The 25,207-nt window shown below is 40.0% G+C and overlaps 1 protein-coding gene across 4 annotated transcripts; it reads left to right on the top strand.

Annotated features, from left to right (window-relative positions):
* Positions 1–24,673, top strand: LOC110837957 (fatty acyl-CoA reductase wat-like). Of its 4 annotated transcripts, XM_087359138.1 has the most exons (10): positions 2–178; positions 11,319–11,421; positions 19,071–19,282; positions 20,261–20,509; positions 20,829–20,974; positions 21,643–21,752; positions 22,507–22,702; positions 23,227–23,475; positions 23,582–23,839; positions 24,042–24,673. In XM_087359138.1, the coding sequence occupies exons 2-10, from the start codon at positions 11,340–11,342 to the stop codon at positions 24,130–24,132; spliced, it is 1,593 nt and encodes a 530-aa protein (XP_087215264.1). In that variant the 5' UTR covers positions 2–178; positions 11,319–11,339; the 3' UTR covers positions 24,133–24,673. The 4 variants fall into 4 exon arrangements, with proteins under 4 accessions (XP_087215266.1, XP_087215264.1, XP_087215263.1 ...); XM_087359140.1 differs by lacking the exon at positions 11,319–11,421 and having other exon boundaries at positions 1–178; XM_087359137.1 differs by lacking the exon at positions 2–178 and having other exon boundaries at positions 10,978–11,421.
* Positions 24,674–25,207: the final 534 nt, after the last annotated feature.

Raw genomic sequence — 25,207 nt, 5'->3', positions numbered from 1 at the left:
ATGAGTGTGTTGTACCCTTCTGTTGTCTGTTTGGTTTCTGTGAGGCCACAGCATAAGAATCGAGAGAATTTGACACACTCACGTGGTATGAACTTGTATTTTCAGTTCTCCACCAAACTGCAAACCAATCAGCTCTAATTACAGATTATCCGGAGTTGTTCAGCGTATAAGGAGAAGTGTAAGTGAACAGTTTAATTTCATTTTCTACTTTCTTAAAATCCATAAATGGACTACATACTTCTTGTTGTGGTTTCTTTAAACGTTTGTTGTACTTACTGGAAGTACCAGAACTCGTGTGTTCTCTATAGAGTTCGAATATACATTAATTTATTTTTGTATCGTGTTCTGAGAACAAAGGTAAGTTTATTTTGACAGCCTTTGCCACTTATACAACTCATGAATAAAGAGTTCGTTTCTCACTTAGTCGTTCCATATTATTACTAAGAAAAGTCAGGTTAGTATTACAGCTTTCATCATTCTATTATGGGAACATTTGATCTTTTTATTTGGTGTCTACGAACGTTAATCACTCACTCACTCTACGGTTCAGGATATTGTTTTAAAAGTCGATTGTATACTCGGTTTGTTTAAAGAATATCCCACTTTCTTTATAAAACCCGAAGGTTCATCACTCTGTTCACAGAAACCCGCCACCAGACTCTATCCTGAGCCAGCTGTATCCAGTTCCCTCCATCGATTTCTCTCTCCCTATGTTCCGTCTTAACATCATCCTCTCACCTACTCCTAGATCTTCCCAGCGGTCTCCTCTCTTCAGACCTCCCAACTATTACCCTGTGGACACCCCTCTCCTCACCCATGCGTGCCGCGACTGACTTGTAACATTTACTTGTAATGTAACATTCGCGGCGAGCATGTTACATTACACCACAACTGGTGAGGCGTATCGAATGCTCGTTTTGAACGCTCGGCTCGACTGTGCTCGTGTGTGCTCCATTCATTTCATTCAATATGTCGGACGTGGAGGTTGTGTTATCTTTGTTTCATTTAATACGCTACTCTTATCTAAAGAACTCGTGAATGCTCGTTACGACGCCGCTCGACTGACTGACTTGTAATGTAACACTCAAAGGGATTCGCGAAAAAACCGACAACACGATGGAGCGCCCGCGAGCGCGAGCGGCTCCGTTCGCTGTCTTCACTTGTGTAATGCTCGATTTGTAACACGTTACATTACAGGCAAATGTTACAAGTCAGTCGCCACCTTAAGGCAAATCTGAAAAGCAGCGGAGATCGAGCAGCTCCTTGTTTCAGGCCATTCTGAAGAGGAAATGTATTAGACAAGTGTTTGTCTACATGATTTTTGTTTTTAAGGTATTTCCTTTTCTTCGTACCAAATGTTCTACTGGTTTCATGTCTTAAATTTTACAGATTATCTCCATTGATTTGGCTTGGTTTTCGCAGTCGTAATTTAGTCTGCTTCCGTGTGTCCATTAATTCTGAGCACTCATCATTAAACCATGGTTTACTATGCTTCAGCTTGTGATATCCTAGATTCTCCTTTACTGAGGTCTTGATATTATCCCTAATACTTTCCCATGCTTTATTAATATCCAAACTGTCATCCAAGCTCTCTAAAGCCGGAAATCTTTTGGAGATTTCTATCTGGTACTTTCCCATAACTTCTACACTATCGAGTTTCTCCAAATCAAATATTGCTTCCTCACTGAAAGTCTCTAACTTAATTTTGCTGCTGTCAGGTAAATGGTAGGTATCACAGTCAGTTCCTCAGAAAGATCTGGCATCTAATATACTGGAGTTTCGTCCTTTGTCAATTAAAACGTGATGTATGTGATTAAGTACAAGTATGTTTATCAATGTCACGGTGAGGGAACCTTGTGCTTTTGACAATTCGATTTTTTGAATTTCCAAAATTTACTACTCTGACTCCATTTTCATTAGTAACGTCATGTAGACTTTCCTTTACAATAAATAATCTGTTTAAAAATTCCTTCCCTACCTATCTTCGCATTGAAATCTTACAGCAACATTTTCATATGGTACCTAGTAAACTCGTCAAATACCTGTTCTGGTTCCTAGTTGAAGTTGTCCTTTGTGTCATCGTCTTTATCCTCTGTTAGGGCATGCACATTCTGTACAATGACACCACACCAAGGACCCTTTAGACCTTGCGTGCACGAGCGGTTTGGACAGCAGTGGTTTTTCTGCTGCATTGATGGGGCGCACTGTTTCAGTAGGAAGCCAGTGCACGTGCGGTAGTTTTACCGCTGCGGGTCTTCTGCCGCGATAGGATTCATTTTCGATGTGGTGCGGTGGCCGCACAGCGGCTGGCGGTGGCAATAGAAGACGAAGAACCCTACCTGCGTGCGCGCACGAGCGTCGAAACAGCCGCACTGCGAACATTGTTTGCACAACCTTGGTGTAACTGAATAGGAGGAAATGCTACTGTACAGTTCGACCATATCGGAGTACGTTGACAAAAACTAAAGAGAAATTGTGGATAGAAGTCTGTAAAGTTCTACTGACGAAGTAGAGCCAACTTTACAAAAAAAAATGTACGAATAATTTCTTTGACTTACGAGTGGAGGGAATCAAAAATTATTCCTACGCTTTGCCCTTACTCTTAGCAAAAAAGCGAACACAGCGACAGTCCCAACAAAATCCATGCTTCGACTTATCAGCCTAGAGCACACGCCAACTGTCTCCACAAAACCCAGCTCCCAACTGAAGAGAAAACGAAGACAATGCGTTTATTTCACCGTCCGTGCGCACAGACAACAAGAATTTGCGGTTGCGGTAGGTTTACCGCTGAGGCAGGAAAACCGCTCGTGCGCGCTAGCCCTTAGTGTTACATGAGGCATAATGTCACAAACACACTCTACGCTTTTAACTGCTGAAATAATCCTATTCTGTCCCTAAGTGGTGATTAACGTTCCCTTTTCCAGAGAGAAACGTGTAATTTTCTGCACTGTGATATCCTTCCCACCTAACCTCTTGTAATTCCACTAAATATAGTTTTTACTTCTCTAACTTTCCCGCTACTGGCTTGATTGAAGCTTCCCTGTACAGACTCTAATTATTCCACGTGCCAAATCTCTTGCCCTTTTATATTGCTTAGGTCCGAGGCGCTTTGAGGAATTTCGTAACAAAATTAAGTTTTTACGGTGAAGAGTTGTTAGCTCCACGCCCAACCCCAAAGCTTGAGAACCACTCCTTCTCGGCTGTCCGCAACTGCTTATTCAACAGATCCGGAGGCCTTTATCCCAAAAGGCAATCTGAGGATGCCCCATGCCGAGGTGACAAGGACCCACCTAACATGGTCACGAACATTAATAGGCATCTTAATTTGAGTGAATGCTAATCTCTTGAGAAGTTTAATTTAAGCTTATCGATCGAGCGTAGGATTTGTATGGCACATTATTTTCTTGGGAGTCCATATCATATAGCAGCGATATGAAATCCGTCTCATTCGAATCTCTTGTTCATAAAATTCACACGTTTTGCATCTGTGCGTTACATGTCATAGACAATAAAAACCGCTTTACAGTGTAAATGCTGGTAATTTGTATCTATAAAGAAATATTGCTCCTGCCACAGCCCGTTAAAATCTTTGAGCTCACTATTTCCACTGACTTTTACACTACTTCTACAAAAAGTGTTCATATTAATTGAAACTAAAACATGCTCAATATTTTATGATGTTCACTAAGCACCTGTTCTCATAGACAAAGTAGACCATCTACCGCTAACCACAGAGTTCATGGAAAATTCACATTTCAATGTCTAGGAACCAATGTAAATCTCGCTTTGATTTTCAGACTTACCATTGCTTCAGTCAACTAATGCAATCAATATCACAAAGACTGTCATAAAAATAGTAAGATATTGTTATGGGAAAAATTAATCATGTTATTCTACTAAACAAATGTCTGACCTTATATTGTATGCTATATTTCACGTGGAGCTAAAAATTTTCTTTAGAAATTATTCAAGGTTTAATTTGTTGTTAGGTAAATAATTGCATAGCTTTAGCTAGAGAAAATGTTTGTGTAGGTTGCATCTGGCGTACTGTAGTTTGTTCATGACTGAATTCAAGGAAGGCTTACAATATAAAACATTTTATGTAACATATACTTGTAGAATCAATAAAGAAGTACAGTGTCTATTTGAAGTGGGTTATAACATAGTATGTATTTTAAACAAAATCAAGGGATATTTATTTATTACTCTAAACAGTTACACAGTATTTATTTATTAGATATATAAACAAAAGAATTCGTGACTATAGAACAGTTCAGTGTTCATACCGGCATTCGGTTGTGGCAAATGTAGAAATTTATGTGCTTCCTTCATTTGTGTCATTGATTTCATCTTCAGAATTTATTTCTTCTTTGATTTTCGATGCTGTCTTAGTTATTGAGTTCATTATTACTTGAGACCTGTCGTGTAATTTTATGATATTAACATATGGATCCTTCTGATGCTTTATGTGCAAATACTCTGCAATATTAACTATTTCAATTTTGTATGCTGCTTTAATTTGTGCAATTATTATTATTATTATGAATTGTTTAATTGGTCCACAAGCAGCCAAAAACTTCAGGCGTGTTGCCGTCATAACTCCGATGCTTGCAGCCCAGATGAAACTGTAATCACGGCTCGAACCACGAGATGGGCGGCTGCAGTGAGTTGGGGTCGTGCGCACGCGCAGTAGTCGGAGCGACCCAAGAAGCACGGCCTTTTGCATCCGGCTGAGTAATGCTTCAGCGTTACGCTGGCATGCCGGAATGAGCTTGATGTTAGCCAGCAGCGACGACTTGACTCCTCCAAGAACTCCAATTATAAGGACGATTAATTTGACAGTGAATCCTGGGTACAGCTGTCTTAGCTCAAACACAAGGTCTTGATAATTGGTCCGTTTTTCAGCCTCCTTCACAACAGGTTTAGTGGCTGTTAACTGCCTGGTAGTGGGGAACGAATAGTTCCAATAAATTTTACATTTGTCGTTCTCAACGACGGAATCAATGTCCCCAGGAGCGTACGGCAAAACGGGTGTCTTATCTATGCCGTAAAAGTGTCTCAGGTGGTAGTAGAGTATACGTAAAGCAGCATTATGTCGATGAATGTAGGCGCAGCTGGCATAATGTTTACATGCCGACAAAAGATGCATCAACGTCTCTGGTTGCATTCGGCATGCCCTGCAGACAGTATCCACTACCCCCACACCCATCACCATTCGGCGGTACACAAGTGTGTTTACAACACCATCTTGGCACGCTAAGATGAAACCCTCGGTTTCAGACTTTAGTCCAGCCGACCGTAGAAAGGCGAACGTCAGGTCTTTTGACAAGCCCATTTTTTCTACATTTTTGAAGAAGGCCCCATGCATGGGTTTATCTGCATGTTGCTTGAGCAACAAAGTTTGCTCAGCCTTCTTAATAGTGCCCTTGAATTGATCTGACGTCAGTGTCAAGAGGGGCAACTGTCTTCGCTGTCCAACTGAGCTGGTGTCGAAGTCAAGTCCGAGGTCATTTGCTGCTCTCTTTGCCGCCTGAAATATAAACGCCCCTACACCCGCAGACTCATGCGAACATACGAATGTCAAAAGGGGGTCAGAGCTATTAATGATGGAATGAGCTGTGCCCAGAACTATCCTGTTGTGAAGATTCTCCAGACCCAAGAGACCTCTACCGCCAAGATGACGCGGGAGGTATATGCGTTGGACAGAAGATTTAGGGTGAAGACTTCGGTGCATGGTCATCATTTTTCTGGTGGCCCTGTCCAGGTTTTTCAACTCGTCAACTGTCCACTTCATTGCTCCAAAAGTATATAGCAGGATCGGAACAGCAAGCATGTTGGTGGCAGTGACTTTGTTTCTACCAGACAGCTCGGAACTCCAAATCTGTCGTAGGGTGTGTCTATACTTGCTGCACAGAGCCTCTTTGACCTTGGAGACATCTTGGACGTGACTCTCACTCACACCAAGATATGTATAGGACTCTTCGGCATCAAGATGGTGTATGATGCTTCCGTCCACAAGTTGCACGTCTTCGCCGAAATCCCTATTTCTTTCCCTTTTCAAATGCAGAACTGCACACTTGTCCAATCCAAATTCCATGCCGATATCCTGAGTGTATACTTGCACGGTGTTCAGTGCACTATGAATGCCACTGTCGCTGGCAGCATAAAGTTTTAAGTCATCCATATAGAAAAGGTGTGTGACTTTGTGCCTAGGGATGGACGGTGCACCGCACATGTAGCCACGCTCACGTCTTAGCACAACGGAAAGAGGAAGTTGCGAGATGCAGAAAAGATGAGGGCTCAAGCTGTCACCTTGAAACACTCCGCGGTGGTAGCATACCAACTCGGTTGACACTACACGCTTCCCAGATGTTAGAATGAAGCGCGTTTTCCAGAGCGGTAGTAGATTTTCAATGCATTTCACTATGTCAGGTTGGACTTTCAGCACTTTGAGCAAGATGACAATTAGCTCATGAGAAGTTGTGTCAAAAGCTTTTTTGTAGTCCACCCAGGCCATTGACAGGTTGCGCTTATAATGGACCGCATCTTGACAGATGCATCTGTCAATCAACAGATTGTCCTTGCAACCTACAATGCCACGTTTCGAACCCCGCTGCTCATATACCTCTTTCCAGATAGGGTCAATATGGTGCAGTATGCGTTCGTTCAAGATGGAGGTGAACGCCTTGTATACAGTATTAAGACAGGTAATAGGTCGGTAGTTTTCCGGATTAGACAAATCTCCATTCTTCGGAATAAGAACGGTGCGCCCTTCTGTTAACCAAGGTGGAATGGGCTCTGTACCACACAAAAAAGATGTAAAGATACGAGATAGATGTTTGTGTGTGCTCGTGAAAGTTTTCCACCAAAAATTATTGATGGCATCTATTCGAGGAGAAGAAAAATTCTTTTTGCCAGTAAAGGCACGTTTCACATCTTGTTCGGTGATCACTAGGGGCACATCATCATCCTCTAAATGGCGATCGCAGAACTGCCTAAAGAGGCCAATGGCCGGAGAATCTATGTTCAACGGAAATCTAGTTTCGTAGAGTTTCTTCCAGAATGACTCGACCTGCGTTGCTGTTGGTGGGGTATGAACGACTGGAGTGTTCTTGCTGAAGAGACGGGAAGGGCATACACGAAAGATGGTGTTCTCCTTTACGGCCCTATAACGTTTCACTAACTTCTTCCTGTCCGCGGTTAGTGCCCGTATTTTGTCCAGAGAGTGCTGCTTGATGGTCAGCAGCGTATTCTTGTTCAGTGTGTGATACTTGGCCTTGAGAGAGCGGGCGATAAGCCTCAGCTTGGTGGTAAATCTCCTACCAGAGTTTACATACTCAATCACGCAGTGAATTCTGGATACCAGTTGCCTTTACAACTTTAACTTCGCGTCCAGACGTTTTGTTTGTTGCTCAGCTTTTTCTGCCACCCTAAACGGGGCTGGGGTTACTAATAACCTAGCTGCAGCGTAAACGGCGCGATTGATAGTAAGCAGATCAGAATCATCTTTTAGGAATTCATCTAAGATTTCGTTCATTTCGGCCAGATGTTTGGCCCGCAGCGATATCTTGTGGTGAACCGTTCGCTGCCTGTCCTTCAGATATTCACAGGAGTTCAACAATTGGTAGAAGCGCGTTTTAATGTCGATATCAACAGTCGCAGCTGGGGGACATGGTGCGATATTTTTAATTTCTTCCGCTTTATGCGGCGTAGCTGCAACTGGATCTTGCGGCTTGAAGTCAAAGCCTTTCCTTCGCAGATGGTTCACATAGTCTCGCAGGTTTTGTTGCGAGAGACCGGAGTGCTCAGGATGCATCTCGCACCAAAGGGAATGCATCCGTGCCATGTATCCTCTCCGCGAAGGATCACTGGTGGCGTGACACGCAAGAAGGCCACGCCGTAGATCGTCCGTCCACACCATGCGAACGACCCCACGGTTTGTGCTACTCCCAGCGCCTCTAGGGCCCACATCCGAAACAGGCCGGCTGGAAGTGGCTTTACTATGATTCTTTTTGGGAACCAGTTTAGACTGCGTGCCGGGTGGTTGGCCCGACACACAGACGGCAGCATCTGTCAGTACAAAGACTGTCCAGGGCACGCCACGAGGAGGCTGCTGATCCGATTTGTGCCTCTTATTATTATTATTATTATTATTACAGCATAGTATTCATACTGGCATTTGCCTGTGTCAACAGTAGAACTGCGTATACTGTAACGGACAGTAAAAGCCAGAGCACAACATTAAAGATGTCAGTGCTCTCTAGAACAGATTGCATATTCCTTCTCTGATCTTGTAAATAGATTAAGAGACAGATGGTCCAGACGTTTGTTATGCACTTAGGAATTACTATTGACAGGCATTATGACACAATGCCAGTGATCAACAGTTGCCTCTCATAATCAGGGAGTAGAAGCTTATGAGTTTTGTTTCAAAAAATTATACCTAGTACAAGGAAACTATCCTAGGACTAGGTTAGAGACCTCACCGGATCTAAATTCGAATTAAATTTAGTATCCGTTGCATACATAGACAATTGCATATAGCAAAGTTCCAAAGTGTAGTGTTACGAAGGGTGGGTTAACTTATGCATTAATCAGGTTGGTCTAAGGGCATTCTGTTAATCTCATGCTGATTAAGTGAAAATTTTTGTTACTGAAGCACAATTATATCAATTCGAAGACGCAACTGACTGTACAGTTATGTGCATTTTCGCATAGGCATGTTATGTTTCTCCATTTTTCAACGACATTCAGGGACATACTCGCTTTTTTTCATAATACCACAAGAAAATAAGTTACAATTTTTCTCAAAAACAGATCATTTGTGTGAAAATGGTCACATATCAAATTCCAGATTCTGTTATTATCATTATCTGGAAATACTTTCTACATCATAAATATTAATTTAAAGGCATTCTAAAAATTTGAATGCAGCTAATCCGTCTGCAATAGGATTACAATAACAGGACTGTACTTACTGTAGACAAAAATATGAATATTTATGGAGATTTGTTATTGTAACTGAACTTCACATGTAGCAAATCTACTTTAAGCTTCTATAATGCATTGTTCTTGGCACAGTCAAGGAAAGTTTAATTTACCTTTCTTGACCTACGACACCCTGTGGAACTGTGGAGAGGTCGTCCTTCATCAGGTATATCCTGATTCCCCCGACATAGTTTTAGCAATAATTATCCCAGTCAAGGCCATCGATATCGAAGTCAAACAATTTCTTGTCATTTTCATTTAGTTTCTCCCACAGTCCTTGGATATTGTTGTTTGTGAACTTCCACTCACGGTTACCAAAGTAAGATAAGACACTGCAGAACTTATTGATCTTCTTGTAGATCTTTACTAACCTGAGGGAAAAGTATTAAGCTTAAAATTATGACTTCTATGTTCTTGCGACGTGAAGTGTGGTATAAGTTTACGAAGGTTTCAGAGGTCCTTGCTGCCTCCATCATCAGGGCGATGAGGCCTCATCGCACTGATGATGAAGGTATAACTTCTGGGTTATGACGCCATGTAATTCCGTTGGTTCTTACAAGTGTTTCATAGAAATTGTGGTGTTCGTATCTTCTAATTTCAGTTAGAGTTTACGTAATTCTTGAGTCGTAAAATATCCGCGGGCTGGCAATATCCATTTTAGTATATAATTTAGTTTATAATTTGTTTATTATAAAAAATGAAAACACCGCCCTTATTTACCTTCCAACGCCATCTTTACATCCTTTGCCTTTCCTCCTTCCAATATAAATTAATTTCCTTCATCCTTACTGGGATACTGGGAACGACCCGTTCTTCAAGTGCATGAGCACTGCGAGTCCCAACTTTTTCGTTAGCTCGATCTATAGACATTCGGTAGGACTACTAGGACGAGGGATCAGCCCGTCGCAGGGCCTCTACCTGTACACAGGACAGCACAACACAGAAAAACGCGGACAAACATCCGTGGCCTGAGTGGGATTCGAACCCACGGTCCCAGCGATCACGCCTCAGACCGCGCGGTCACTGTGGAGCCCTTCATTCAACCTTTCTTCCCCTAAAGGTACAATTTGGCTGCACGCGACAGAGACAAGCGACCGATTTAGGCGACAGAATTGCGAGACCGAGACTGGTCGCTTCCTGTCTGCTCTCTGTACAATCGTATGAAGTACAATTACGAGCGCGAGACAGAGACAAAGCACAGGAGACCGCTCTCGGACCAGTAGTGTCTCGCGACGGACTCAGGCAGCACGTGTGTTGTTGAGTAAAATAATGGCGGAAATTAAATTTACTGGTGACCAAGATGAGCAATTGGTAGAATTAGTAGCAGAAAACCGACCACTGACCACCGACAGAAAGATCCTTCTTCACGTCTGGTTTTGAAGATTGAACTCATAGGTTTTCTTTGTTTCTTTCGCAACAAATAACACAGCAACACATCATCTTCTTCTTATTCTTCGAGTAACCTTTTTAGAAGCATTTGTGTACTCATTTTTCACAGAATATGTGCACGTATGTCTCAACAAAACAAAGAAAACAAACACTTTGCCGCATGTCTCGGTCGTCACCTCAGAAGTGTGTGGCGACAAGCTGCGATGTGTCCGTCTCCCGTCTCTGTCGCCTGCCTCGGTCGCTTGTCTCTGTCGCGTGCAGCCAAATTGTACCTTTACTCCACCGTTCATTTCCGATGAAGCTCCATACCTCGGGGCATTTGACATTCAGCTCCCTGCGAGGACGTTCCGTCTTATTTGCCCCCAAAATTCTGTGTGTATGTTTTCAGTGGTTTTGAAATTATTGCTGCACTAAACTCTGCCCGTTCCACGATACTTGGGGAAATTATCACTCTGCAGGTTGTCTCGTGCTCTTATTGACTGTGTCTTCAAGGTCACCGTCGTGGCGGAGGGGCAGCTGCTTTGAGTTACTTATCTGTAGTGAATGCATTTGTCAGGTTTTCTTTGGACAATGTTTAATGTTTTGCACTAAATATTTGTTTTTGTTTAGCTTTTACGATAATATAATTTTGATGTTGTTTTGGGACTGACAGTCAGATTTAATATTCTGTTCTCTGACAATTTTTTATTTATATGTGATGTTGCTTTCGACTGAGGTCATATTAATTAACGACTGTTATTGTGGTCTGAGCCAGTCGTAAGTACTGTTTGGTGCAATCCATTATCTTGTTGTTGCTCTCCACCTGATCCCCGCCTCTGATGTAACCCAGTTCGATTTCCCGTCTTTCCCCACTACACTCCGCCGTTCACTATATTATTATTCGATTGAAGGCAGGGATTGAGGAGTAACATACTTCAGGTGATTTCTGAATATTCCAGCAGGAACTGATTGTCGCTCTGATAATGGAAGCAGCAAGGGCCTCTGAAACGTTGGTAAACGTCTGCCAGACTACACGGCGCTACAACCAAGAAGACAAATACCGTCGTGAGTAGCACAAGTCCTGCTAAGAAATAATTTGTTTCACCATCTCCTCGATATAATAATTCATTTAATATAAGTAACGAATTTTAAGATTATAATGTATTCTGTAAATGAGGAGTATCGATTATATTGTGCAATAATATACATTATGTAATCAGGAACATGTTGTATAGGCTTACTTTGTTTGTTACGATTTGCTAGTGATTTAGACTGACCTACTGCCTTGGAGGCTTATTACATGCAATTTCAGTTATTTATGTGTTCATTTTATAAATGACAGTTATAAATATTTGATTTTTTTATTTTTGAGATGATTTCAGAAAAGCAGTAGACGATTTTTCCAAGTAGATGTGCACAATTGTTCTTTATTTGGATATTAACAACCTCAGGTTACATCTATGACGACTCCGAATCAGTTATTTGTGATGATTTATAAAAATATATATGACATGCTGATCATCAATATTTAGGCATATTTTTTTGCTATGGACCAGCAGATAGACGCTGCTGAGATGTGGGCAGGCCCAGAGCAGTTTCTCCACCAGAAATTTGTCCATTAAGCCCGTTCCACCCGTGATACTTTCCATGTCTGACACTGCGACACACGAAGGGCCAGCTATGTTCGATTTTGTTTACATCCAATGCTTCAAATTAATGACAACATAAATTTGAGGTTTCCTGAGCGGCGAAAATATATGGTTCTTGGTCTCATGTGTTGTGACGCCTTGCAGTTTGTACGTGATTACAAAAGTTATGGAGGTTGGAATCGCCTCCCTCTAAAGAGATTTCAAGTATACTCTGTAAATGGAGACGATAAGTTTCTTCGTTATTGAGAAATTACGACACTCTATGGAAGATACAACAAAATTTGTACTCGAAACACTTCGACGGATTAAACGTGAAGAAGGTCACAGGCAAAGCTGATTTAAAGGAAGGTATGAGACAACAGTGACGCTATGGATTTGCCATTCGAGTCATGAAACGTTTACTTTTATGAATCAACGAAGTGAAATCGAAATGTGGAAATTCGTCAAAATGCCTTCAAGCTGCTATCAATCGCAAATCAGGTGCACGTGTGTCACCCTGTGGTTGAAGGCGGTTGTGCGTCAACAACTGTAAAATTTGTAATATTTCGTGCACGAATTACTTTTCGGATATTGTTATGTGTCCAAGTTTAGTGCGCCTTCTTTATATTCCTATCAGTCTATTGTTGTAGTTCCAAATGTCGGCATTACAGGCGTCGGTTTCTACTATGGCGCCGTGCCGGACGTCGTTGTCAAGTAGTATTCGGGAGGTCCGGGGTTCACATTTCGGCCCGTAGACCGACTATTCTCTCTGGTGATTTTTGTGGCTGTCCCCAGTCAATCTAGACAAATGCCAGAATAAATTAGTCCACGATCGACTCCTTTCACATTATCATCCTCTCGAAAATGCTACATAATCTCAGCTACTGAAGAAGCGTTGTTAAATAAACTAAGATAACTAATTAAATAAAATAAGTCGTCATATTTGGACCTTGGGTTCCACTCGCCACTTGTGGCATAAACAGCTATTGTTGATGCATACAAAAAACTGACCGCAGGACATTGCATTTTAAACATGTTTCTCGTCTCATTTTCATATCACAAACTCGATTGCCTTGACCGTGCAGTGACTCATAATGCCTCCTCCTTATCAGTATATTGTTTCTTCTCCACTCTTATTATTTTTTCAATTCCAACAAAAATTACTTACCAAGAGACCACATCAGAAATTCCATCATGACATCTCGAAAATCCATTAGCTTTTTCAGTAACTGATAATTCTTTCGTTAAACAAGTAATCCCACGCCCCTCTTTATAGTACCTTGACCTCGTTTGACCACCCACACCATTAAGCCTGGCAAAGCCCTTGTATGGTTGTAAATCATGGTCTCTTACCTTGAAGGAAAAGCTTATATTACAATTGTTTGAAAACGAGGCGTTTAGAAGAATATTTGGACCTAATGGGGGGATGAAATAAATGTGGAATTTAGAATATTACATAACCAGGAGTTGTGTGAATTATAGGGGTTACCTGGCCTAGTGAGGATAATCAAATCCTGGAGGCACGGAAGGGCTGGACATGTAGCACGCATGGGGAGGCAAAGTATGATACAGGATTTTGTTAGGGAATTCTTCAGTAAAACGAGCACTCAACAGACCAAGAATTTGATGGGAGGATAACATTAAGATGGATCTTAGGGAGGTGGGCTGTGAGGATAACAAATTGATGAAGTTGCCTTAAGATCGTGCTCGGTGGCGGGCTTTGGTGTTGTCGGTCTTAAACCTGCGGGTTCTGTTTCCGGGGATTTAGTGTCTAACGATACCAGCCAGACATCGGTCATCCGTTTCCTCAAAGGGTAATTTTCGTGTTAATTGTACCAGGGAATCAGCTTCGAGTGAGTTTATTGTGTATTTAAGAGTGCAGTTCGATGTTCGGAGTCAAACATATCGGAAGTATAATCTGCATAGAGGACTGAAAGATTTTAAGGTTAATTAACCCTTGGGATTTCAGCAGAGGGACTGTGAAAGCAGCGAAATACTTCAGACGAAATAGGTTCAGAAAGAAAGCAAACCCTCATTCAGGTTTCAGTTATAACTGTTTTCTGGCCAAATATTATACAGCAGAGGTTATCAGAGTTGCAGGTATAAGGCACGAAGGGAAATGACGATATAGCAGAAGTTGTTGCGTCACGCCGATTTTTGATATCGTTCATGCAGCAGTGCAGTAATGAATTGTGACCCTACTTAAATTTATGGCAGGGAAGAAAAATGTTTGGGAATATTGTATGGTCCTACGTTATTACGTGTTAATGCAAAATTATCGTTTCCACTTCCTTGAAACGGGTTCTGCGCCTGTATTTCAAGAAGGTAATAGTGAGTGTAATGAGCGGTAATGAATATACAAATATTCAAAGAAGTGACTCTTACTGTACAAAACAATGAGAAAGGAAACTATGTGACACGTTGTTGAATGTCTGATTATTTCTAGCTTGTGGAAAACTAACAGAAGATATGCATTAAGATGAATTATAACATTGCGTGGACTTTTGTTTAAAAGTTTCCTGGGTTTACATCTCGGCCAGGAGACCAGGTGCTCTGACTGAAGCTTCTTTCGGTTTTATTCAGTTCCTCAGACAATTTCAAGAAAGTAAAACCTCAAAGTAGACCACGATTATTTCTTTAATTTTGCTCACCTTTTCATTATAGTTTTACTATAATTAACGTGCAGAAAGACCCTGTGTATTTTGAGATACCGAGAACGTCGTTAAATAAACCAGAAAGAATAAAATATTTAATTTGGTGAAGACGGCTTTCTTTGGGTTGTTGCACTCTGTATTCTGGTGAAAGTTTTCACGGTGCTAGAAACCAGAAGACAGTCATCTTCAGACTCACCGCCGTCAAATCCTCACAATCGAATAAGTAAATTGATGCACAGTAAAATGTGGTGGAAATTCTTATGCAAGATATGTAAAATAACTGTGTCTGAGAGAGGCGATATGCTTTAATGATCTATAATCATGGCAGTAGGATTTCGGGTTCTCATAGCCCTGAGTACAAAGATGGCTGTACAACAGTGCAGTTGGATGGATGTTTACATACTTTTCCATAGATGCTTGGGGAAGGAGGCAGCAAGGATTAATGAAACTTTGGTTAACTTCTACTAGGCAGAATGAGGCGTTACAACCCAGAAACATATTTTTTAGTCCCTTCTTATTATTTTATTAACACATTTTCTTTTGTATATGCATTGTATTTCTTAAGAATGCTGAGCTGTTTCAAGCAACGGGGAATAGACCACACAAGAAGTGTTCTTAAATAAAGTGTTAAGAATGGCTGTTAAGGAAGAGTGCAGTGTGAAAAGGCCAAAAAGTTATTTGAAAAGTACAGTTGGAGACATCAAGATTTGTGGAAGGAGGAGACGTTCTCGAAATATGAGGGAAAACTACAAGCAAATGTAATAAGAAGATTTCTGTTTTCTTGCTTGTTACGCTTTGTAGACTGGTAGATGTTTACCAACGTTTCAGAGGTCATACTGCCTCCGTCATCAGGGCGATGAGTATGAAGATTTCTGTCTTCTGGGTTGTTGCGCTGTGTAGTCTGGTCGATGTTAACCAACATTTCAGAGGTCATATTGCCTCCGTCATCAGGACGATTCTTAGTATGAAGATTTCTGTCTTCTGGGTTGTTGCGCTGTGTAGTCTGGTCAATGTTAACCAACGTTTCAGAGGTCATACTGCCTCCGTCATCAGGGCGATGAGTATGAAGATTTCTGTCTTCTGGGTTGTTGCGCTGTGTAGTCTGGTCGATGTTAACCAACGTTTCAGAGGTTATACTGCCTCCGTCATCAGGGCGTTGAGTATGAAGATTTCTGTCTTCTGGGTTGTTGCGCTGTGTAGTCTGGTCGATGTTAACCAACGTTTCAGAGGTCATACTATGATTACCTTAAATCATACATTATGTAGTAGGTTTGAAATAATCACGAACGAATAGTCATGAACCTACGTCGAAGGAAATGGCGGTATCCTTGTTTAATGACTGTATACTAAATTCGGCGCCATCATTCAGCAATAGAAAAACGGAATATAAAGGCAAGATCACTTCGGATTTCGTCATTTCTTCTCAGGTGAAGTCCCAAGTTCGTGGCTAAGCGTAAAGTGTAGAAATTTCATCAATACATATTGGGAGAAGTAAGTGTACTTCATTATCTTTCAAATGAACACTTTGTGATTCTCATGATATAGAATTCCCGGGCACTTTATATATTGACTGAACGGTTTAAGAGAAAAATATATCAATAAGAAAAAGTATGCGTTTCATCATAGAATACCTAATTATTCCATTAAGTGGCCAATTTTTTGGAAGTTATAATGCAAAACCACGAGGTATTTAGAAAATACAACGATCTAGATCAGATAGGGTAAACATATTTTTCACGTTTTGTGGGTAATCTGTAGAATAACTAATTGAGGGCATTGAGTGTACAGAATGGACCTGTGATTTCTATATTTTACACTGCAGAGTCAATTCATCACGTACCATAATATAACTTAATAAAAATGCAACCAAAAATTCTAATCTTTCAAATATATTTTACTCATTTCATTAGGTGCAGAAAACACTTTATTCTACACATTACAAGCTCTCAATCATTTTCTGGATCACTCAGGTAAAGTGTAAAAATATGCAATAAAACCTACCCAATCGATTAAGATTATAATTTATGGGGACAGTATCTTTAAAGATTGTATATTTTTCAAATATCTACTCCTTGGACTGCAACATTGCTCCTTCGTTGACCTTACACACGATGAGTAGTCACTACCGGTAGAATTATTTCAAGGATGGAGAGAATAACTGGCGAGAGGATGGATGGAACACTTATGTATTAAAGATTAATGCTATTATATGTTAGAGAAGGGTGGAATAAGAGGTAATACAGTGAATATTAAGTATGTGTTGATACCCGTTCACAAGAATGCAGGCCAAAATCATAATATAAAGATAATAAATTTAATTTTTTAGTAAATTAACAACAGAATAAATTGGAGTAGAGCCTGTTAACCATTTACTTTCGAAACTTTTGTCTGCTGTATAATAATGTAAGCATTAAAATGTACGAAAGTACAAATTTTCCTGTAGTTTTTTGTATTTTTGTGGAAATTTTTCTCTGACACTGGGATTATATGACAGTGTGCTCAGGTGAAATTTTGAACCCAAACGGGGTGAATTATAAGGAGGCTGGAGGAAGTTGCACATTGAAGAGTTTCATAAGTTGTAATCCACAACAAATATAATTAGACTTAATCAGTTATTATGGCTGAGAAGGGCATGGCATGTAGCACTCATAAGAAAAATGTTAAATACATAAAGGTTTTTGGTAGGCAATCCAGTACGAAAGGGACGCCTGGGAAATCCAAGATGTCTGTGGGAAGATAATATGAAAATCAACCAGAAAAATAGGATAGGATGCTATGGACTGATTTCGTCTGATTCAGGGCAAGTGCAAATGGCGGGATCTTTTGAAGATGGTAATGGCCTTTATGTGCGGTACAATGCCGAGAACTTCTTAAGTCGCTGAGCTACGTTTGGCCTCTCACGAAGGTCTGAGTACCATGGAGAACGTTAGTACATAATGGAAGACACCATCAGGCTGAAGACTACGGGTCTGTTCACTTCGGCAAGATGTGAAGCGTGCCTGAAGTTACTGATTTTCTAGGACTTAAATAGGTTTATATTCAATTTACACACTTCCAGATATAAATAAAATCTGGAACTGAATAACAGACAGAAGACTGTGGAAAGACGGAAGTCTTGGACAGTGTCATTGGTTCAAATTCTGTTGTTACTCTGCTGAAATTTCTTTAAATTTCCGATTTACCGAGGGACAACGGAAATTTGATTCTGCTTGGTTAGTACAGGGGCCGGTGGGGGCTTTGGATAGTTCGGTGATGAACATTCGGTTTCCCTGAGCCATCTACTTAGTTAGTTAGTTAGCTACCGGAAGACATGTTACAGAAGAAAGCAAAATTAGAAATTTCTTTGAATCACAGGTACACGGACTATTGCTGCTTATAAACGTATAAGTCAAGTCGGGTTCTTACAGTCATTGGTGAATAATAAACATGCTAAAGTCGCTGTATGCTTAAAGAAGAAAATATAGAGAAAATATAATCCAAATTCAAAGACACGCCTCTGCAATCATTGAGAAACCTTGAACAAGGTGACTCTTTAAATTCGGCCGTCCATTGTGAATGTGGATCATATTCGTACTTTGCAGAAACGTTCTTTTTCTGTCAGGATTAATTACTAAGGCTGTGGTTTTAATCACTTAATGAAAGTTACATTTAAATTCACTTAACGTTACTTTTATAAAGAGTGGGTAAATTTGTACGGAAATCTTCTTCTTCTTTAGCGTTTGTAAAGTGTGGTTTGGGGGTCCGAAACTTTGGCCTTTTGACTCCATTTGGCGCAATCGTGTGCCTGATTGGGGTGTAGGCCGGATTGTTTCAGATCTTGATGCAACGTGTCGAGCCATCGCTGCCTCGGTCTCCCTTTCGGCCGTTTTCCTTTTACCTCCAGTTGTAGTCAGATTTTCGCGATTGTTAAATTTGTACGGAAATATTTCTTCAATAATAATCGACATTCGATTTCGATTTCTTCCTAACGTAATTAAATTATGATTAAAGAAAAGGACCATGTAACATAATAAACTGATTTTATTACTTCTATGTAGCGATTCTACAGTCGAATCGTGAAGACCTTTTAGCTCATTGCGATGAGAACGACTATTTATTGGGAATGGCATAAGGTGAAATGGAAACGACACGGACAAGCACAAAAATCCCGAACTGAATTCGGAAAAATATCCGAGAAAAAGACGTTGAACGCCTCAAATTACTTCCGTACAAAAATCGTAAATTAAGACTAAAATGATCAAATGTGTGAGATAAACAGTAAGCTGGATGCAAAGACGTTTTTGCGTACATGAAGTTTCAAAATTCAAATCACTATCTTCAATACAGTCTTTCGTTCTATGGAATTCCCAAGGACTGTGCGTCTCCGAAGAAATATTGCTTAAAAATGGTACAATGTTCTGAATTCATGTTTTAATTGCGTTTATAATTTCAGAGATGCACTTGTCAGAGGACAGAGGCACCACGGTGCAGGAGTTCTACCGGGGCGCCAATGTTCTGATCACGGGTGGAACGGGCTTCATGGGCAAAGTTCTGGTGGAGAAACTGCTCCGGTCCTGCCCACATCTCAGCAGCATCTACCTGCTGGTCCGAAGCAAGAAAGGCAAGGACGTGGGAGTCAGGATGCAGGAAATTTTCGAGGACCCGGTGAGTGCGAACGGATTGTTCAACACTTTTAATGCCAGCCAACACACAAGGTGCTTCCGAAGCACGTGGCTTCACTTTAGGGGTGTATTCTATGCATAGAATCAAGGAAATTTGACTTCGTGAAAATTCGTCTTTGCACTCCTCCTACTAACGTAACACGTTTGGAATTTTTGAGCACGTGTGACAGTTCTTCGAGCCGATTTCACGGATTTTCTCTTTCGAGTTCAATTCTGCGCTTTTATCCAGCAACAGACTTGTCTGTCTTGGATTTTACCATTATATGAATAGTCAGTGAGCGTGAAACTCTAACATGTCGAAATATACATCGGTATGTTTCCCCTCTTTCCTTAAACGGCCACTTTGTTCCTGAACATGCTTTTCTGAATCGGTCGTCTTGTACGTGAAGTTCGGTTCAGGAAACAAAGCAACTGAAGGAGTAATTCCTGTAAGATTTGAGGTTTTCACAGCGGTGAGTGTGAAGACTTCTGTCTACTGGGTTGTTGCGCTGTGTAGTCTGGTCGATGTTAACCAACGTTTCAGAGGTCATACTGCCTCCGTTATCAGGGCGATGAGTATGAAGATTTCCGTCTTCTGGGTTGTTGCGCTGTGTAGTCTGGTCGATGTTAACCAACGTTTCAGAGGTCATACTGCCTCCGTCATCAGGGCGATGAGTATGAAGATTTCTGTCTTCTGGGTTGTTACGCTGTGTAGTCTGGTCGATGTTAACGAACGTATCAGAGGTCATACCGTCATCAGAGCGATGAATAACTCCTCATTACACAGGTCAAATGCATTGAACTTGATTTCCACTATTCGATTTGATCGTAATGCGTAGGTTCGCTTCATGGAGTTGCAATTTGCTGGACGATCACTTTAAACATACACCTGACAATTATTCCCTCATTTCCAGTCTCATTCAATTACACTGTTCAATTTTGTAGTCGAAAAAAACAGAAAAGCAACTCCGAATTATTGCAGCTTTTCAGAAAGTTGAGGGAAGTACAGCCTGGCTTTCGAGAGAAGATCCTTATTCTGGAAGGCGACTGCTCAAAACCGGGTCTGGATTTGAGTCCTTGCGATAGACAGCGCATCGTGGATAATGTGCACATTGTGTTCCACATGGCAGCCGCTGTTCGATTCGACGAGAAGCTGCAAATCGCCACAGCCATTAACGTGGTTGGCACTCGAGAGTTGCTACTGCTATGTCAGGACTGTCCGAACATCAAGGTCAGTGCAATAATCTTATTTTTTTACCTGAAGGCACCATATCTTTGTTCCGAATGTTATTAGCAATTATACAGTTCAACTCTCTTGAAGAAGTCATAGAATGTCTTGTACCGGAGAAAGATTTCGTACTTTCGATGGTTGGAGAAGGAAGAAATGTTAAAGACGCTCCTACAAACATAAGCTACAGATGATGAGGTCCAGAACAATTTATGCAGCGAGGCGTCATACATTTTTGTGATAATATTTTGTTTCGTGATGGCTCTGTGAAGATCAGTTTTAGCTAATTTTCATTCTTACGTGTAGTGGGATTTTTCTGTAGGTGGTGGTTCATGTATCCACCGTGTTCAGTCACTGCAACCGCCCATCCATCGACGAAGAATTCTACGACCCGCCAACCACTGTCGAGAGGATTGTTCAGTTAGTCGAAATTCTCGACGATAATAATTTGGCCACCATTACTCCTAAGTGAGTCTCTTGCAGATTTGTTTTTGTCCTGACTTTAGAATTTTCTCTTGCTGAACTTCTAATATTTAAATATTTGATGTATTTTCATAGCGATGTGAGGGCCCGGTTTATTGCAGTGGTGTAATGAACAGACATTAATAGTAGGCTTAAATGTATATCTGTATGTCGTATAATATATAAAGTTTATCATTCATGAATTAAAACATATTTCTGCTTGATAACCTATGTTTTAATACAGAATGCTTATCTAAATGCTATTTAGAACTTTTTTATTTTAAAGGATAGCTAACACTTTGTGTCTCCTTTGAAAAGAATAAATCGTTCATGCTGATTAAAAGGGGAATCTATATTTGTTAAGAAAATTCTGAATATCTTAATTTGAAACACGTGACACGTCGGCAGTAGTGTGCTTTAAATAATTAAACTTACAATAGAAAATTGTATTGACGTATATTACAATATACGGCCTGAGTTTATTCGTCTGCCAAAGAAATATGGAATATTTAATAATTAGTTGATGAGAATAAATATACTCATTCAGGAAAAACATTTCGTTCCATTTCTTAATGTGGGCTAATAATAATAGTGTTTGATGGATGTTAAGCCTTGTGGATATTTTTGAATGTGCGCATTTCTAAATTTTTTGATTTCTCCTTTGATTCACATAGGCTTTTGGGTGCCTGGCCGAACACGTACACTTACACCAAAGCAATAGCTGAAGATATAGTGAGAACTGTCGGCAAGGATCTTTCTGTCGGAGTGTTCAGACCATCCATCGGTGAGTAGAGTGTATACTGCAGGTTATATTTCCTTGTCAATTGGACAAATATTATAGTGGCTAATAATATAATTTAGGGAAACTTAAATTTCAACGCAATGAAGAATATTTCACCGACAAGAGCACTGTAAGTTTTAATAATATTTTGGTTAGGAAGACTTTTAGTACACAGGAAGAAATCAACACAGACAATACTTTTAATTGCATAAATAAGAAATTGCATTTCTAGAGAAGGTGTATCAGGTTACTTTATACCGGTATGGGCTTTGAAGATTTCAGCACTGTCATCAGAAATACGCTGTTTTTTATTTTGTTCACAATCTCAAAATATATCTATAATCCATTTCGATATTTTTATATCCAACTGAGCTAACACAATTTCTACAATTTTATTTCCAAGATGTTCCTTGCTTTAAATATTCAAGCTACGACTCTAACAATCGTAAATTGTATTGGATGGAACTGGTGTATTTTTGGATGAAAATGTTGTTGATACAGTCACAATTGAGGTTCTCATAGCCATAAGAATAAATTTCATTCATTTATGGGATTCTGTGAAACATACTCTGATAGGTTCTTCCTGACATTTCAGAAAAACTTACTACTTCCAGGCAGTAAACTCCCGTAAAATATCGATCAACCACTACCAGACATATGGTGTAATATTCCAGACGAGATCTACCTTTGCCTTTCAGATATCTTCGCTGTATCCTGTTTCTGCAAATGATCAATGTTATGAATTTTATCCTTTTAGTCTACTGTACGAGAAGGGAGACTTTGCCAGGGTGGACTGACAACCTGTATGGACCGACAGGAATAGTAGTGGGCGTGGTTCTTGGGTGGATTCGCACCATATACTCCAACGGAAAACTTGTTGGGGACATAGTGCCCTGTGACATGGCAGTTAATGCTCTCGTGACTTCTGCCTGGCATATTCATGAGCAGCGAAGGTGAATTGTTGATCTTAAATAAAGGCACAAGTAACATTTGTAATTAGATTCTTCAGTTAGTTTATATTTTGAGACACATGGAATGAGACACCAGAGTCAATGACTTCTCGACTCAAGTGAGTCCAGCCTAAATCTCAAGATTTTCTCTTTCTCCAGCACCAAATACAAAACTCAATAAAAAAAATGTGGTGATTTGCCGTTGTGCAAATTTCTGCTTCTTAATATATTTGCAATTCTATTTCATTGTTTTGAAGAATACTGCAAGTGTAAAGCGATTTGTGCTATTGTATTCGGTTAATACCATTCCTATATTTTGTTTACAATGACTTTTCTTTACACCAATAAAAACAAACAGCTTCCAAGAATCATTACCCAAGAAAAATGAAAGTTGAACTTGTAATTCACCTGGAATGTGATTAAAATATATTAATAAGAAACATCATTCATCATATACGTACCTTCATGGGATAGTTGCCCTGCAAGATGATAATTTTCACACAGGCTAACTTTTCGCTTATCTTCAGCAGGTCTGGCACTGGAGCTATTCCTGTATACAACTACGTGTCGTCTTGTGAGAATCCAATTACCTGGGGCGACTTTATTAACAAGAACATTAAGCACAGCTGGCAGGTACCATTTGATAATTCAGTGTGGATGGTTAATCTCACCTTGATACATGAGCACGTCTTGTACAAATTGTATGCATTGCTGATTCACCTTCTTCCAGCACTAGTGGGAGACATTGCATTGTTTGCCATTGGACAAAAGCCCAGGTACACTAAATTGTAACTAGAATTGGAATAAATATGCTGAAATTATAGACACAGATTTCAAATTTTATTCTATAGAACAACTAATGGGTATTTGCTTATAATCAAGGTTGATGAGGACTTACAAGAAAGTACACCAGCTATTAGATACCACTTCATATTTCCGCAATCGACAGTGGGCGTTTTCTAACCAGAACATGATTCATATGTGGAACAAGCTCAGTGAAGACGACCGAAAGATTTTTGACTTCAACATCAGTAACCTGAATTGGGATGTGTACTTGAGGCAGGGTCTCATGGGAGTTCGTACATTTGTGCTCAAGGAAGACCCAAAGAAACTCCCACAAGCTATTAGGAAGAGATACAGGTAGACTTCCCTGCTTACGTGGTGAAAGTGATATTAATAATTTGCTTGGAAATGTTAAAACATTTTAATATGTTTTGAGTTTACATAAAGAAATTGAACGCTGCTACAAAAGAAAGAAAATGATTAAAATTATAAAAAGTTTTTGCGGAGTCAATCTGGAGGTTATGATTGTGAAGATTAAATTTTGATTTGCTTGTTTCAGGCTGTACTGGCTTCATCAGTGTGTGAAGTTCTTCTTCTTCTTCTTCATATTTTTGTGGCTTTGTTGGTCGGCCATCGTCTCCATCTTCTGATTGAATGGAGGAGAACCTGAGGAAAACCTGTCATTGTAGGTAAACAGTTCATGAGTTACTTGTTTCGAACACTGAAACTCTCACTGTTGATACTTGATATTGTATGTAATAAGTATTGAAGAAACTTTATTGTTAAGAATACATGCAAAAATAAGATTATTACTTTTAGTTTATATATAAACAATATTTTATTAAATCTCTCTTTTTTTCACGTTGATTAGATGTCAAAAAGAATTTTGATGTGTAGGTGGACAAAAATGAAACTTTAAACAGAATTTTATAAATAAGTGCCTAAACATATTTCAGAATATTTGGCTGTTTTATATGTTTTCAAATGAAGGTGAATGCTATATAAAAAGGCTATATTCACAAATCTGTGGCCTAAAATTGATACACAGAGAGATCATATCACGATTACTGTGCAGATGGAGGTCACGTAGTTTTTAGGCTATTAACTTAGGGATGTAAGCATCGTGTAAATAACGTAAGCTTGTAAATTACTTTTCACAATTAATTAAAATATGCTGTTTTTGTCATAAAATGTTTGTGGGTGATATCTGAATGTTATGTTGAACTCTGAGGGGATGAATTTTGCGAGCAAGAACAGGTAAGTGATCAAGAGCAGTCACACATATATCGACTATCAATATACTAATAGTTTAAGCTACCCGGTCTACAATTTATGAGGCTGAGGTCGTGCCTACATTGCGTTATCGGCCGCTGCTGTTGACGTAGGCGGGACTTGTACGCGTGAGTCAAGGGCGAGTCAGATTTGGTGCCGCTAGTAACGGCGAACTACGAATATTTCTCGTCACTGATACATGTTATTACATTAATTGTTTTTATCTTAAATCACAAAAGATGTTCAAATTGACTTCCTTGTGATTGCAAGCAAGCTTCACATCTCATTAACATGTTTAGAAATACTCGACGAAGCTCTTCTTGGGAAATTGCCGAAATCAACTGTTCAATATTTTCTTTAAGTTCTTCTGCAGTGTGCAGATTGTTTACATAAACTTTGTTCTTCAGCATGCCCCACAGATAAAAATCGCACGGGTTTAAGTCTGGGGAACGC

This window comes from Zootermopsis nevadensis, unplaced genomic scaffold, assembly GCF_977971745.1.
Source record: "Zootermopsis nevadensis isolate Lab colony 2312 unplaced genomic scaffold, Znev_1.0 Znev_ptg000030l, whole genome shotgun sequence".
Lineage (NCBI taxonomy): Eukaryota > Metazoa > Arthropoda > Insecta > Blattodea > Termopsidae > Zootermopsis > Zootermopsis nevadensis.
This window is presented reverse-complemented; position numbering and strand designations above follow the sequence as displayed.

Excerpts from the sequence above, each read along its gene's own strand:
- LOC110837957 (XM_087359138.1), top strand. The coding sequence starts at position 11,340 with ATGGAAGCAGCAAGGGCCTCTGAAACGTTGGTAAACGTCTGCCAGACT. Across the intron at positions 19,283-20,260 it reads AGGAAATTTTCGAGGACCCG|CTTTTCAGAAAGTTGAGGGA; the intron begins GTGAGTGCGAAC and ends GAATTATTGCAG. Across the intron at positions 20,510-20,828 it reads AGGACTGTCCGAACATCAAG|GTGGTGGTTCATGTATCCAC; the intron begins GTCAGTGCAATA and ends ATTTTTCTGTAG.